We start from the raw sequence: 14,566 nt of genomic DNA, 5'->3' as shown, positions 1-14,566 counted from the left end.
AGTGATATGAACGAAAGAATTAACATAACTCTTTCAGAAAGTTATGATATTATACAAAGCTCTTAACTCATATAAGATGAATATACTTTAGTGGTGATAAAAAAGCTTATAAACTTTAAATATTGTCACTAATGATTAACGCGATAAGAGTTCCAACTAACCAACGGCCTGAGCAAACTTTCATATAATCACCATAAAAAAAATGAAAGGAACCTCGTATAAATGTTGAATAAAAAAGATAATGAAATATCATTAGGTATAGACGTGATTTTTTAAACTAAAGAGAAGTTATCATTTTATCAAATGAGAAAATCTTAGATTCTTACAATATATATATTTATTTATTTATTTTAACATATATACGTTCATTTGTTTTCTAAATATATAGTTTACTTGAAGAAAAATATGGAGTTGACACATAAGATAAAATCTTATGTGACAATTTTTCAAATTCGTTTTAGATTGCAAGAAGACTTTAAAATGTTTGGTTAACTATTGTTTTATAAGAGTTTTAGAAGATTATAAATAGATATTCGGTTATTTACATAGACAGAATTTGTCGAAAATGAAATTATAAAAAAAGGTAAGCTAGGAATAATCATGATCATTGAAATAAGGCTGTTAAAATAAACTGTTAAATAGATAAAATGACAAGTTATAAAGTAATGGGACTAAAAAGTGATCGAAAATGAGTTTACATGTGGAATTGAATACAGAGACAACAAAGAGGGTTGTGAAAAAATATATATACACAAAAGAAAAACATATGTAGTTTCTTATTAACAACAGAATGATGTTTTGACAAAAGTTTCAAAATATGATCTAACTATTGTTAAATTATGATAATGTTAATGATTTTTTTTAACAAACACAATCCTTATTAATGGATACTCTAATTTGCTTATGTGACTAACGGTGTTATTGACATATCTTATTCTAATAAATAATGACGTTACATTTATACATAAAATCTTTCACCCTTATATGATAAATTATTAATTTTTTATCTTGTTATATATAAGAATCACTAACAATATCTTTTGGACAAATCATGTATGATAGGCATCTATGCTCTTCTTGATTATTAGACCAGGCACCACCCATGTATAATTTTAGACTACTCACTTTAATAATTTAGCATACTTAATGGAGTTTTAATTAGAGCTAGAGATAACTTGATCACATTTTAGTTAGTGCTTTAATTTAATTGCACGTGTTTGGGACAATATATACGTCATCAAAGGCCCATATTAAACGACCCGTTTAACATTTACGATCACAATCGGATATAACTAACGAGGTAAATAATCTAACGGTAAATTAAAACAACATGTAGCTAGTGAAGCATTCCAAACGCAAATGGAACAAGAAATGGAATGATCTCGTAACATTTGATACGAATATGTATGCCGTTACTTCTTTGGCGGTTCATTGATCATCTATACTATATTATAAATCAGATTCCTTCCAGATTTTCAACATTGAGTTGAAATTTTCAATATTGATTTTAAGTACATCCCCAAAATACTCCTCTCATCTATTTTATATTTATCTAAAATAACCATAATACCCTTTCTCTCTCCTCAAATCTCAACCAATCATCTTTTTCCTCTCTCCTTCATAAATCATTTATTCCTTCAATTCATTCAAAATCTTTTATCTCAAAAATCATACGTCGATAAATTATAAAAATTGTATGGGTGTTCTTAAAATTTCATGCTCTTTCATTAGAGATGTCATTCGATATACTTTCGACGAATTTTTAAATCCGAGGGCGGAGGCCGGAGGCGGTAGGCATTTGACTGTTACACTCTCTGACCTAGCTATCACCCCCACCATCTCACCGCCGCAACGCGCGGGTACTTACTTTCGTTATATATAATAGTTATAGTTTCTAGTTTCAAGTTATCATCCCATGATGAATATCTGATAGAGTGATAGTTCTAATTAAACATGTTTATAATCAATGACTTATAAGTCTCGAACAAAAATACTTAATTTTATCCAGACTCAAAACGGGCAATCAAAAACTGAAAAAGACGAAGTTAAATGACAATCAAAGAAGCCTTTGAGACAAACAGTTCATACAATTGTTCAACCTAAATGCTTAAAACTTACAATATAGCCAATTGGTAATAATAAATGAAAAGAATAGGGCCAGCCATATAGCCTATTGGACAGCCCGATATTGATTACAAATAAATCCCTTTAAAAAGCACAGTTTGAAAATAAGAACAGAATTGAACGTTAGAGATTTTCGGAGACTTGTCGAAGTATAATAGTCTAGAGTTTTAGGATAGCAACTACTTTTAGGAGAGATGAGTGATTAGATCATTGGGGTGTCTTTTATGAGTTTATATCTATTCATCCTAACCCAAAATACTAGCCCAAAAAATAAAATATGAGGCCTAAATATTTGGTGGTCTTAGCCCATAAGGTCCGAGCTCTAAAACTTTGATGATTTGTCTTTCCAGTTTAAGTTGATAATACTTCAAGCTAGACGTGGGCAAAAAAACCGGTTTCAAAAAATTGATTCTGGATTATCCAAGAACTGGAATTGATTGGAACCGGTTCTTGAGAAACCGGTTCCGGTTCTTCAAGAACCGCCGGTTCGGGACCGGTTCCACTTTTAGATCCAAAAATCGGTTCTTTACCGGTTCCGAACCAATAAAACATGGTCAAACATGGACCAAGAACCGATTCCAGTCAACGTTGACCAAGAACCGGTTCCGAACCAATTCCGGTTCTTGAAGAACCGGTTCCGGTTCCGAATCGGTTCCACCGGTTCCGATCCAATGTCCACCTCTACTTCAAGCAAACACAAGTTAGTCATTAATTAAATATGATTACATCCTTACTAGAAGATGTTATTAAACCGACATTGTATATTAAGTGTAAGACAAATGAATGCAAGGAACGAAGACCGATCGCATGTAGTAGTTTCCATTAAATTAATTAATTTAATAAAAGAAAATTCATTGTGAAAAAATTCATTGTTGGAATATATACTCCGAGTATAATACTCGTATCTTAGTTACTTTTCTAGCTCAAAGCCCGTTTAATTTGCAATAATATATATGCCGCCAGGAGGTTCATATTTAATTTTGGTCCCGACATGACTACATGTCTACATTGCGGCATGCAATACAAACTAGAAATTTACCATCGAATTGAAGGAGCTATCCCGAAAGAAGTTTGTAAGGTCCAAAATTTACACAACTATAAATAACAACAGATAACCAACAAATGCTAAACACAAAGTAAAAAACGAACACATAAAAGGTAATTAGACAATACTACACTAAGTATTACAACACATGTAACCAAAAAATACACTCAGTAACTGTGTTGGATGAAGAAGAACAAATGTTAACAATGTGTATCCTTATATAGGTGACGATATCCATATATAGATGTTGACATGAAGTTGGTTGTCGATCTCCCATTGGTTGACTGAAATGTCTTTTTGTTGTTTTTCTAATTCCGGTAAAGATCGAGTGTTGTTGATGCAGACTTACAGGTGCACATATCCTTGTATTTTATATCAAAAATGATAATGCATGCCATGTGACATCACTTTCTTAATTGCTTTGATACACCCTAGCTATTTAATAGCAAATGTTCTCTTCTTCTTCTTCTTCATGTTCTTGTTATTTGATGATCCCCCCGACGACGAAGAACTAGATGAGTGGGAGGATTCTAGCGTCGTTGAATTTCTCTTTCTAGTGGTCCAATTTTCTGGCTCTTTATCATGCAACGAGATTAAATGAGGGAAGTTAAGCAAAGCTTGAGAGCCACGATGCTTAAAAGCAGCTCGATCGTAAGCCATGGCTGCTTCTTCCGGTGTCTTGTATGTCCCTAGCCACAATCTCGAACCTTTCTTGTCAGGGTTCCTCATCTCGGCCGTGTACTTTCCCCACGGCCTACGTCTTATCCCTCTATAGCACCTATGTGACTGAAATGGGAGCGGTGAAATTGTCACATTGTTCTCTTTGTCTCTCTCGTCACAAATATTGGCTTCTTCTTTAACTGGAATTACGTTTCCGGTTGAGAAATCCCAGTTTAGGGTCTTTTTCACCAATCTTTGAGGGCTATTACAAGGAGGATTATTACCCTTATTGAAGGTTGGAGGTAATAATTCGGTTGCTAATTCTTCTTGTGTCTCATTATTGAACATGTTTGGAATTTCACTCATCCATTCGATATCCATTTCTCGAAACATTTGTTGGTTGTTGTTGTCTATGATACATGACAAATCAGGAATGGGAAGAGTTTGGTCATGACTATCATCATTCAAAATTTTACTAATGTCAAACAACGGATCATCAATATTTAGTGACGATACATCTTGATCATCATCCGAAATACTTGGAAATAATATTTGGCAAGAACTTGGGCTAGACATGCCGGATGACTTGGGTGAACTTAACTTCTTATAATTGCTTGAGATTTCTTTCATGTTTGTCGACAATTCTTGTGAATTCTCAAGAATCGTCCAATCATCGTCGACATTATAAGAGCTATTAAAGTTATCGGGAAAAAACTCTAAATGATCATCAAAAAGATGTTTTTGAATGGATTCGAGGGATGGAAAGTTGAAATCAACTTGTGTAGTAAGCATTATTTTTTATGTTGTTTTGGATTGTTAATATATTCACTTAATTGGGATGGGTTTTGGAGGCCGGGCTTGAAATTATGGGAGCAAGATAAAATACTAGCAAATGTGCTTATTTATATAGGCCGAAAAGCGCATCGATTTTTTATTTATTCTTTTGATTTGAAAAGTTTAAAGGTTGTGGAAAGATTGACTAATCAAAGGGTGGCCGGAAGACTAAAGCTATGCAAATTCATTGATTCCAAGTATCTTGTACGCTTTTGATGACGCTTATATATTTATTTTATTTTCGTATGTTGTTAATTACGAACGTTCGTGATATTTGTCATTTGTTCCCCCATGGATATTCTTGTATTAGCCATCTTATTCCACATAACTCATCAATCATTGTTATTATTTTATAGAAATTAGTATAGTAATAGTAATATATTTAATTTAAAGAAATGGTAAGTTTGAAGATTAATTTCCTAATTAATAAGGGTCTACCATTCAAACTAAATTTTATATTTTTAGAACTACGAATAATAGAAAACGAATTTTGATTGCAAATAATAATGAAAAGATTAAAATTAATTCTGAGTAACGGAGGTGATATGTAGATTGACAAACAAAACTTCTGATTATATATTATGATTTTTTAGTCCACATCATAATCATAATCATCATAATCATAATCATATCATCATATCATAATCATAATCATATACTATAAGACTGTTGAACTAATAACTTATTAACCAATCACATCGTTCGATTTCATCAAATTGACTTTTGATGATGTCATCATTTAAATAAACTACAAATTAAAAATCTTAATAATCATTATCTAAATATATTATTATATTAATATTTATAATAATCTGTAAAAAAAGTCTCATTAATTTACACTTTTTTTGTTTTCCATCAATAATTTACACTTTTTAACCCTGAATACTTAATTTATATTTATTTTTAGCCATCAACTTGAGAGAATTTTTTAAAATTTACAATCATTTAATTAAATAAAAAAATAACATATGATATATTTTATACAAAAAATTATTTAAAAACCTAATGACTTATTAACAAATATTAGATTAGATTTTTATAATTATAAATATTAATATTTAGTTTAATATTAGATATAAATACTGTGTGAACTTTAGATACATATCCAAAACATAATAACAGATAACGATATACAACATCATTATCCTAAACACAATAGGAATCACATGAGATGAGACGATCATAGAACGAAACATAATTTACAACAGAGGGTTACTTGAATCTTAAATCCAAATCAATATAAACTTCATTCAAGATTCATTTTATCTCTCAATAAAAAAGGTACATAATTTTCTCCTTTTTTGTATATTAGTTTTGCATTTTAAATGTTTAAAGTTACAGTTGTTACTCAAATCAAGAGTCATAATTTTTATCAAAGAAAGTAAAAAAAACAATCCTAATTGTTATCATATTATCATATAACAAGTGATTGAAAATAAACCTATGCGTGTTATTGATGCGCATCATGATTAAATACATATACTTGAATGTCAAGTACAGGATCACAAATATGTTTATATTTTAATTCTTAATTATCTTTCATAATAATATCACATTATGAGTACATCTGGTTTCAAAATATTCTATAAAGAGATTTTATTATATATAGCTTGTGCCTTGTGAAATGACTACGGCAAACAATTTCATCAATATGTCTAGGCTAATAATGACAGTGATAAACCTATTATTATTGTACTACAACTTGCAAAATATAACACTTAAAACCGTATTTTTCAAAATTATAAGCTTTTATGACTTAAATGTATGAAGATCTAATATTGATAATATCGTAAATCCCGTGTCCAGTGTTAGACACGGGTATAAAATCTAGTATATGTTTATTTATGTCTTTATAATACAAGGGGGTGTTTGGTTCATGGAATTGGTAGGATTTCAATGGACTTGGAATTTCAATTCTATTACTTTCCTTTTTTGATTTTGAAAGAAATTTGAATCTAAAACATTTCTTCCAATTCCTTAAACTACAGAATTCAGAAATCCTTCACAAATAAGATGGAAAGTTTAGAATTCCTATGAAATTCATGACAAATAAACCCTTCATCTCCTTCACACCCATCTTCACTGTCACTTTCATCAAACACTTTCCGGTTTACCCCTTTCCTCCACCCTCCGGCGACCTCACACCATCTCCACATGTATTGATAAATAAACCCTTTATCTATTTACTAAAATAGTCTCACAAATAATCAAAAAAATTAATTAACTGTCAAATCTTTATCACCATGACCATCCACCTTCACCACCACGGCTCCCCTCATAGCGCCGTCGTTGCTAATTATTTCCGGTTGCAGTCGCAGCCATGACTTCCGGCCGCCGTCCAGATTCAGATTTTATAAGGGTTCTTTTTATTCAAAATAATAGTTTGCTTGTTATTAATGTTGTTGGATTGTGATAGATGACATACTCTTGGATTTGTCAAACAATTCCATTTGATAAATAAGAAATAGGAAGATGGTCGACGTTGAAAAGAACAAAAGAAAGAAAGTTGCAAACTAGTATGTATATGTTGATGATTTTTTGGGGGAAATGAAAAAAAAAATCATTAATATGGTGGTGGTTGTTGGTATCTAATAATCTATTATTATTATTATTATTATTATTATTATTATTATTATTATTGTTATTATTATTATAATAAAGATGTATGATGTTAGTACCAATTTTATTAAAATGAAAAAGCAATTGAAACATTTCAAAAAAGGGTAAATTTGTCATTTGATATAGTGTAAATCTGAATTTCATTACCTGAATTCCATTGAACATATAACATATTTTAAACTTTCAAATTCCAATTCCTTTAAATTCCAATTACTTTAACAAATTCCAATTCCATCAAAAATATTCTGCGAACCAAACGGCCCCTAAGACTCCAAGGGTATCTTGTCTTTATCACAAACAAATTTTCTTAATTAGTTAACGATAAATATGGTTTTTTTTATCAAAACAATTTCACCGTATCATGGTGAAACCTTGCATGTACCCTAAACAACGAGATGTTACCATAGGCCGTTACAAATATTCAGAAGGAAAAACTCCAAAGCTTGTCATCCTTAAGAATTGAACTCAAAATCTTTGTTGAAACGGAAGTGTCTCTAGCCAGCTGGGCTGAACATCATTGACGATAAATATAGTTTTACTAATATTTGCAGTTTCGTTAGTTTCTTTTCTTCCTCGGATCATTAGCTAGTATATTCATGTTAAAACTTCTTCTAATAGTCTATGCATTATGTTACCATTTTCGATTGGGTGAATGGTGATCCATTAATCCGACTAGAACACAAGTAAACTTTTTCTGTCTTTTGCCTTATAGTTTGTAAGACCCAAACTTATTTAACCATAAACCGTATTTTTTTTATGTCGTAGTGGGGTAAAAAACTCCCACTGCGGCGCAGTGGAAACTCACGGCTACAGATGACAAAAACCTCACTGTGGCGCAGTGGGGCACCTGCATAGGAACTTACCCCTTCAATATCACATTTTTTGCACTTTTCTAAAAACTCAATTTTTATTCAAAACACCATTTCAACTTCAAAACCACATATGACTTTAAATTTGCTATATACATATATCATTGTATCAAAACATTGTACAACCCATTTGTAGGGTTACCCAAACTATGATGAAATGGGTCATACGCCCAACCCATCAAACCACAAAATATATACATAGCCACTTACAAAACAAACGACTAGAACTTGACATAATTTCAAGTTTTTACATCAAATTGGATTAGTTCAACCAAAACAAGAGTTTGTATCAAGAGCCAAGTGGTCAAGAAGGGCCATTGAACTTTTTTAATTGATGTGTATTACCAACAAACTCTTAAAATTTATACATGATAAAATAACCAGTTTTGAAGATTTGGGTCAACTATGTATAAATTTTAAAAGTTTGTTGGTAATACAAATCAATTCACAAAGTTCAATGGCCAACCATGTACAAAAGGGAAAGTACATTAGTCATCCAGAGATTAAACCTGTCGTTGTAAATCCATGTCAGCTTCATTAACCGACTATAACCAGTAAACCGGTCAACTATGGGTCAACTGTGTACAAAAAAAAAAATTGTAGATAAACCTCATTAATAAAAAAGTATAATAAGAAACCGTGTACAAATAAAAAATATATTAGTCTTCCCGTGATTAATCTCATTATTTTATTATCATTCTAGCTGATATAATTGCCTGATAACGCATGACTACAATTTAATCTTTTTGATTATTGTCAGTTTTAATCATCATTTTACAATTTAAAATGAGGTTTATTTTAAAGTTGTTTCATCAAATTGCATAACAATAATAGTATCATATCCCTGTATTCAATCAGATTATTAAATTAATTAACCATTCAACAGTGAGCTTCTTCAGTCAAATACATTGACTATGCGTGACTAGCTAGAAGGAAATGAACATTCAGTGTATTTGTTATTTCTGTAAAATGTATTTAATTAGTATAGAATTGAAGCTCGTTGAATGAATTTGCATGTAATATATAATGATTATATTACATATGCATATGAGTTAATTGCATAAAACGTTTTACACAAATTCGTGGTTTACATCCCTTTAAGTTTATTTTAATGTTTTCCATCCTTGTCGCAAGAATTATTAGCGAATTACGTCATTTTTCTTAACGTCATTAGTTTCGATCCATTAACATATTGCACGTGCCTCACATGTGAAGACTTTTTCGTCTTTCCCTTCCTCACAAGGACGTTTTATGCAGCTTGGTGTGCAAATCACTTGGACGTTTTATGCAAATAACTTTTTTATCTTTTTTTTTTGTTTTCATTAATTTTTATAATTTTTTTAAAGAATTACTACTTGTAGATTTAACAAACTGTGACTAAATGTCTATGTTTTTTAAAAATCTCGTATGTCAATATCATATAATGAACTTTCATATCTCAGTTTATTGATTCTACTTGCGTATATGTGACATGTTTATAAAACCGGTATTTTAGTCATACCGGTGTGGAAAAATTTTCTGGTATTACTAATGTTATCGGTATTACCGGAATACCGGCCGGTACGACTATTTTTAATTTATTTTATTTTTTGTATAAAAATCCTACAAAACTTGTTACAATTTAACAAAAATAGGTAAAGTGCAATTATAATCCACTAAAAATAAATGCCAAATAGGTATTTTATAACAAAATATAAGTTTTAAAGTTCACAAATAACAAAAAAATAACATTAAAGTATCATAAAAATAATTTTTTTAAAAATTAATTTTTTTTTGAAAATACCGAAACGGTAATACCAAAATATACTAGGAATACCTTCAATACCGGCCGGTATTAAATAGTGAAAATACCGGCTTAAAATACCGGAGTACTCTCCGGTACCGGTAATACCGTCCGGTATATACCACTATTTAAAACATTGATATGTAGCAACCATATAAGCTGCCACTTATAAGTTTTTGATTAGTCGGATACATCCAATAACCTAGATGTGAAAGTTCACTATATGGCATCAACATTATACGAATCTTTTAATAACATAAATATTAGTCATTGTTAGTTACATCGACATGTAATAATCTATGTTTAATAATAAAAACAATAAATACTTACAAGTTTTAGATTATATGGTTGGCACAAATACCCAATTACACTTATTAATTGAGGTATGAAAGTTCATCATATGATATTGACATATACGAGATCTTTAAATAACATAGACTTGTAGTCATAGTTAGTTACATATACTAGTAATAATCTTTTTAAAAAAAGTATAAAAAAATATATATATATAAAAAATAAAAAATAAAAATTAAGAAGTAATTTGCATAAAATATCTATGTGGTTTGCACACCAAGTTGCATAAAAACATCACAATGAGGAAGAAAAAGAAAAAAAATGAAAACCTCGCGTGTGGGGCACGTGCAGCCTGTTAACGGCAAAAAAGTAATGACGTTAAGAAAAATGACATAATTCGCTAATAATTCTTGTGTCAGGGATGGAAAACACTAAAAAAAACTTAGAGGGATGTAAACCATGAATTTGTGTAAACCACAGGTACGTTTTATCCAATGAACTCTATGCATAATTAGAAGACTGGACCCAAATATAGGAATATAAATAAACCGAATAGCTCATGAACGGTTCGGTGGGATGTTCGCTCGTGTTCGTTTGTCTAATTAAATAAAACGAACATGAACACAAAAGTATGTTCATTTAGTTAAATGAACGAACATGAACAAAGCTCTCATTCGTTCATTTATCTTCATGAACGTTCGATATAATTTGTTCGTGAACGTTCCTTCGTTTATGTACGTGAACATTCGCTCGTTTATGTTCTACATATATTAATTCCTAATTAAGTATGTATTTTGATATTGAGCACGAAGTTAAAACTTTTTTATGGAAACTAGAAGTTATAAACCTCTTTTTGATTAAATAAATAATGTATATTCGTATCATTAGTAGCAATGTTCCATAAAACAAATGGAAAATGATAAATCCTCCTAATATATATCCACTTGGTAACACAAGAAATCCACTAATTCTCTCTTCTAATTTCACCCTGATTTTCCACATGTCACAATCCTATTAATTAGGAGGATTTTTAGGCTAATAATTTAAGAGGATCGATCATTACCCAAAACAAATTAATGGTGACTTCCGCTGTTGTTGGGTTACAAATAAAAATTAAAACGTCGCACATATATGTACCAAAGCAAGTATTGGGCCTTTATTTCACTACTTGGTCTTCAATAATCCACTCAACATATATCTACTAAAAATTTACGGGCCTTTTGAGAATGGGCCCAGCTCACTGACACCCCATGAACCCAATTATCACATCTTGCATATATTACTATATTAGGCTGTGTTGTACAGTGTACACCATTACTTGATTTTACTTCTATGGCCATTGATTTGAATAGTAATAGTTTCTGGTACCAAGTTATATTCCATTATTATAAATTTATGATAGAATGATAGCTTTAATTAAACATGTTTACAATCAATACGAAGAAAAGGTGCGACTATTGGAGCAAGAGACAAAACCAACCATTGGAAGCATCATACCTGTTTGAAGAGTCACAATGGTTCATTGTCAACCGCCATTTAGAATAGTATAAATAGTTAGTTTGATGTCAAATTGCAAGTGTGTCAAAATATCAATACAATGTAAACAAACATTATTGTATGTTATAGCAAAAATCAAGTTCTTGTTAATGTTGTGTTCATTTCGGTCCCATGACAAAGGAATCTCAATTCCTAACAATATGATTATTAAGCTTGAATATGCGGCTCCAGGATTAATTCTTACCTTTTCTTTTCTGAATACTACACATTTCATGTTTGTATAGTACTCTCTTTAGCATTTCTCATTGTAGAACTTCAAATCATCACTTGGAGTTTGAAATTTAGTCAAACATCATTGTTAGTACTGTACTACTGTATGCACTTCTACAGCTCACTTAATTATCACTTTAGGTTATCTTTATCTATATATATATATATATATATATATATTTATTTATTTACAGAGATATTGATGTAGTGTATGAATTTAGAAAAACAAGATCCAACAGGTCGATTTTTAGAATACATGTGAATCTGTGATGATCAGGGAATTTTAAATGCAAGGCAGTGATATACATTAAAACTGATTAATGACTTTACTCTTAAATTGGGAACTTAATTCAAGCTGACCTTCAATGCCCCTTGGCCCAAACGTAAGCCCACCAACAAAGACCAAAATACTTTAGGAAAAAATAATACTCACCCCGTCCCATATTAAGTGTTCTAGTTTTGATTTTTTAGTCTTTTTCATTCAACTTTGACCATATATATTTTTGTTTGTGTTATATGACACTTGATATAATACATATAAATTGATTGAGTTTTAAATGTACTTTTCATTGATATAACTTTTATCAACTAATGTATAACACAAACAAAAAAATCCACGGTCAAAGTTGAAAGAAAAAAAACTTGACCAGGCAAAATAGGATAATTAAAATCGGACGGAGAGAGTAACAAAGATGCCACTAAAATAACATAGTGTTACTCTGAATGATGGGTTTGCCTTGACGTGCTCCTCGTTGTAACAATCGATGGTCATTCGCCCAAAACGCAGTCCCTTAGCATAAATTATAGTCATTTTGGTGGACCCTCTCAGCCATGCGACCTGCTTCTTCACACTTATGCCTGATCCACATGTGTGTTAAGTCCTGTAGACAATATTAGCTTATCCTGCAAAACAATGCTGACATGCTTTTGCACATAGGTGATTTTTGTAGAAAGTATTCCACTATTCTGTAAATCAAAATTACCGAAGCTTGTTTGTGGACCCACATCGACGAATTATTTTGGTAAAAATGTACATGTTAATTTATACATTTACCTAACTTTTTGCCATGATAGATTACTAACCTTTGTTGAAAATTATTTTAATCCCTCTTGTTCTTGTTGTTTACGGCTTGTTTGTGGATCCCATTTTGATTTACCACCATATTATGTTTAATTTGTTTTTCCGAATATTATTGTCTATATTCTTATACAAGGACATTGGTTATTCAATTATATCCTTAGTTAATCACATTTATAAAATTGTCTTACACACAACTCAATTGAAAAAGATTTACTCGATAATATATTTTATTAGCAACAAATTAAGTCAAGTACTAGCCAGTTAATAAATTAATAATAGTTTAAGTCTCTAGCTAACTAATTAGAAAGGGTAATTAAATGGGGAACTCGAGCCCGGCACTATCATTGAATACCTATCGACTCAACTCGTATATCCTATTATTCAGAGTTGGTTTGTAGGGATAACTACTTACCCCATTCTAACGTGAGTGTTTTTTATCACTTAGTTGCTGATGATCGATCATTGATCATGCATGATATTCTCCTAGGACGATTCCCATCGAATTTTTTACATGGAACATTATACGAGAAATTGGTTTAAGGGAACATGTAACATCTTTGATACACATACCATGCCTACATTTCAGGTGGATCATTCTTGATGCTTTTGTGGCGATATAAGTTCGGGGTGAATTAATAAACAATACGGTCAAATTTGCATGGGTCAAAGATGTGACAACTACTTTATAGTTTTGTATCTTATAACTTTTGTCTATGAAGGACTGTACTAAATTACAATTAATTTAGATGGCTAATTAAATTTGTTTTTCAAAACAAGTTAATTAGCATAAGCTGAAATATATTGTAGGTAATAACAAATTTGTAATTTACTAATATCGATCACGAAGATTCACATAGCACAGCTACTTAAAATATGATGCATCACATACAAAAACCAATTAATTTTGATGGCTTTCATGTTTTATCGGTATCGAACATGACACATAACATTTCCATTTAATGGGGAATGATTGTTTTATTTGTTTACTTTATGAGTTGTTTCCTTTTAACCTCATTGCATGTTAAAAAGTTAACACAATTAACCAATACATCTACTCCGGTATATGGTTAATAGTTAACTCATCATGCGGCGGACAACTTCATCACTAAATTTAAAAAAGAGAATAAATGGGTAGAAACTCTCTGATCTCATATACCCTCTTTGGTATTCAAATCACACATTGCATAAAACTCATTCCGAATGAGATACCATTCTCGCATATAAGTCACACGATATAGTTTCTTTATTTTTATTTTTTTTAAAGATTTGAACCTATAATTTACGCACTTGTGAACTTAATTATATGGTCACATGGGCGGTAGTGATCAATTGGTGGGCGATTACATTATTACACCACACAAAAGCTTGTTTCATACATTTTGCATCTTTAATCAATTAATTATTGATTAATTATTCACGTGAGAATTAGTGACCGAAGTTATACAGGTATGATAGGCTAGGCGACAACCTAGAGCCCAAGATGAGTCAAG

General features: G+C 30.9%; 1 protein-coding gene across 1 annotated transcript; it reads right to left on the bottom strand.

The window, feature by feature from the left end:
- Positions 1 to 3,604: 3,604 nt before the first annotated feature.
- LOC122597200 (ethylene-responsive transcription factor 5-like) lies at positions 3,605 to 4,621 on the bottom strand. Its single transcript, XM_043769825.1, has one exon. It carries the CDS (start codon positions 4,619 to 4,621, stop codon positions 3,605 to 3,607), a length of 1,017 nt encoding a protein of 338 aa, XP_043625760.1.
- Between the last annotated feature and the right edge of the window lie 9,945 nt (positions 4,622 to 14,566).

Source organism: Erigeron canadensis, chromosome 4 (assembly GCF_010389155.1).
Source record: "Erigeron canadensis isolate Cc75 chromosome 4, C_canadensis_v1, whole genome shotgun sequence".
Lineage (NCBI taxonomy): Eukaryota > Viridiplantae > Streptophyta > Magnoliopsida > Asterales > Asteraceae > Erigeron > Erigeron canadensis.
This window is presented reverse-complemented; position numbering and strand designations above follow the sequence as displayed.

Bases quoted from the DNA above. Each gene is read 5' to 3' on its own strand.
- LOC122597200 (XM_043769825.1), bottom strand. From the start codon at position 4,621: ATGCTTACTACACAAGTTGATTTCAACTTTCCATCCCTCGAATCCATT.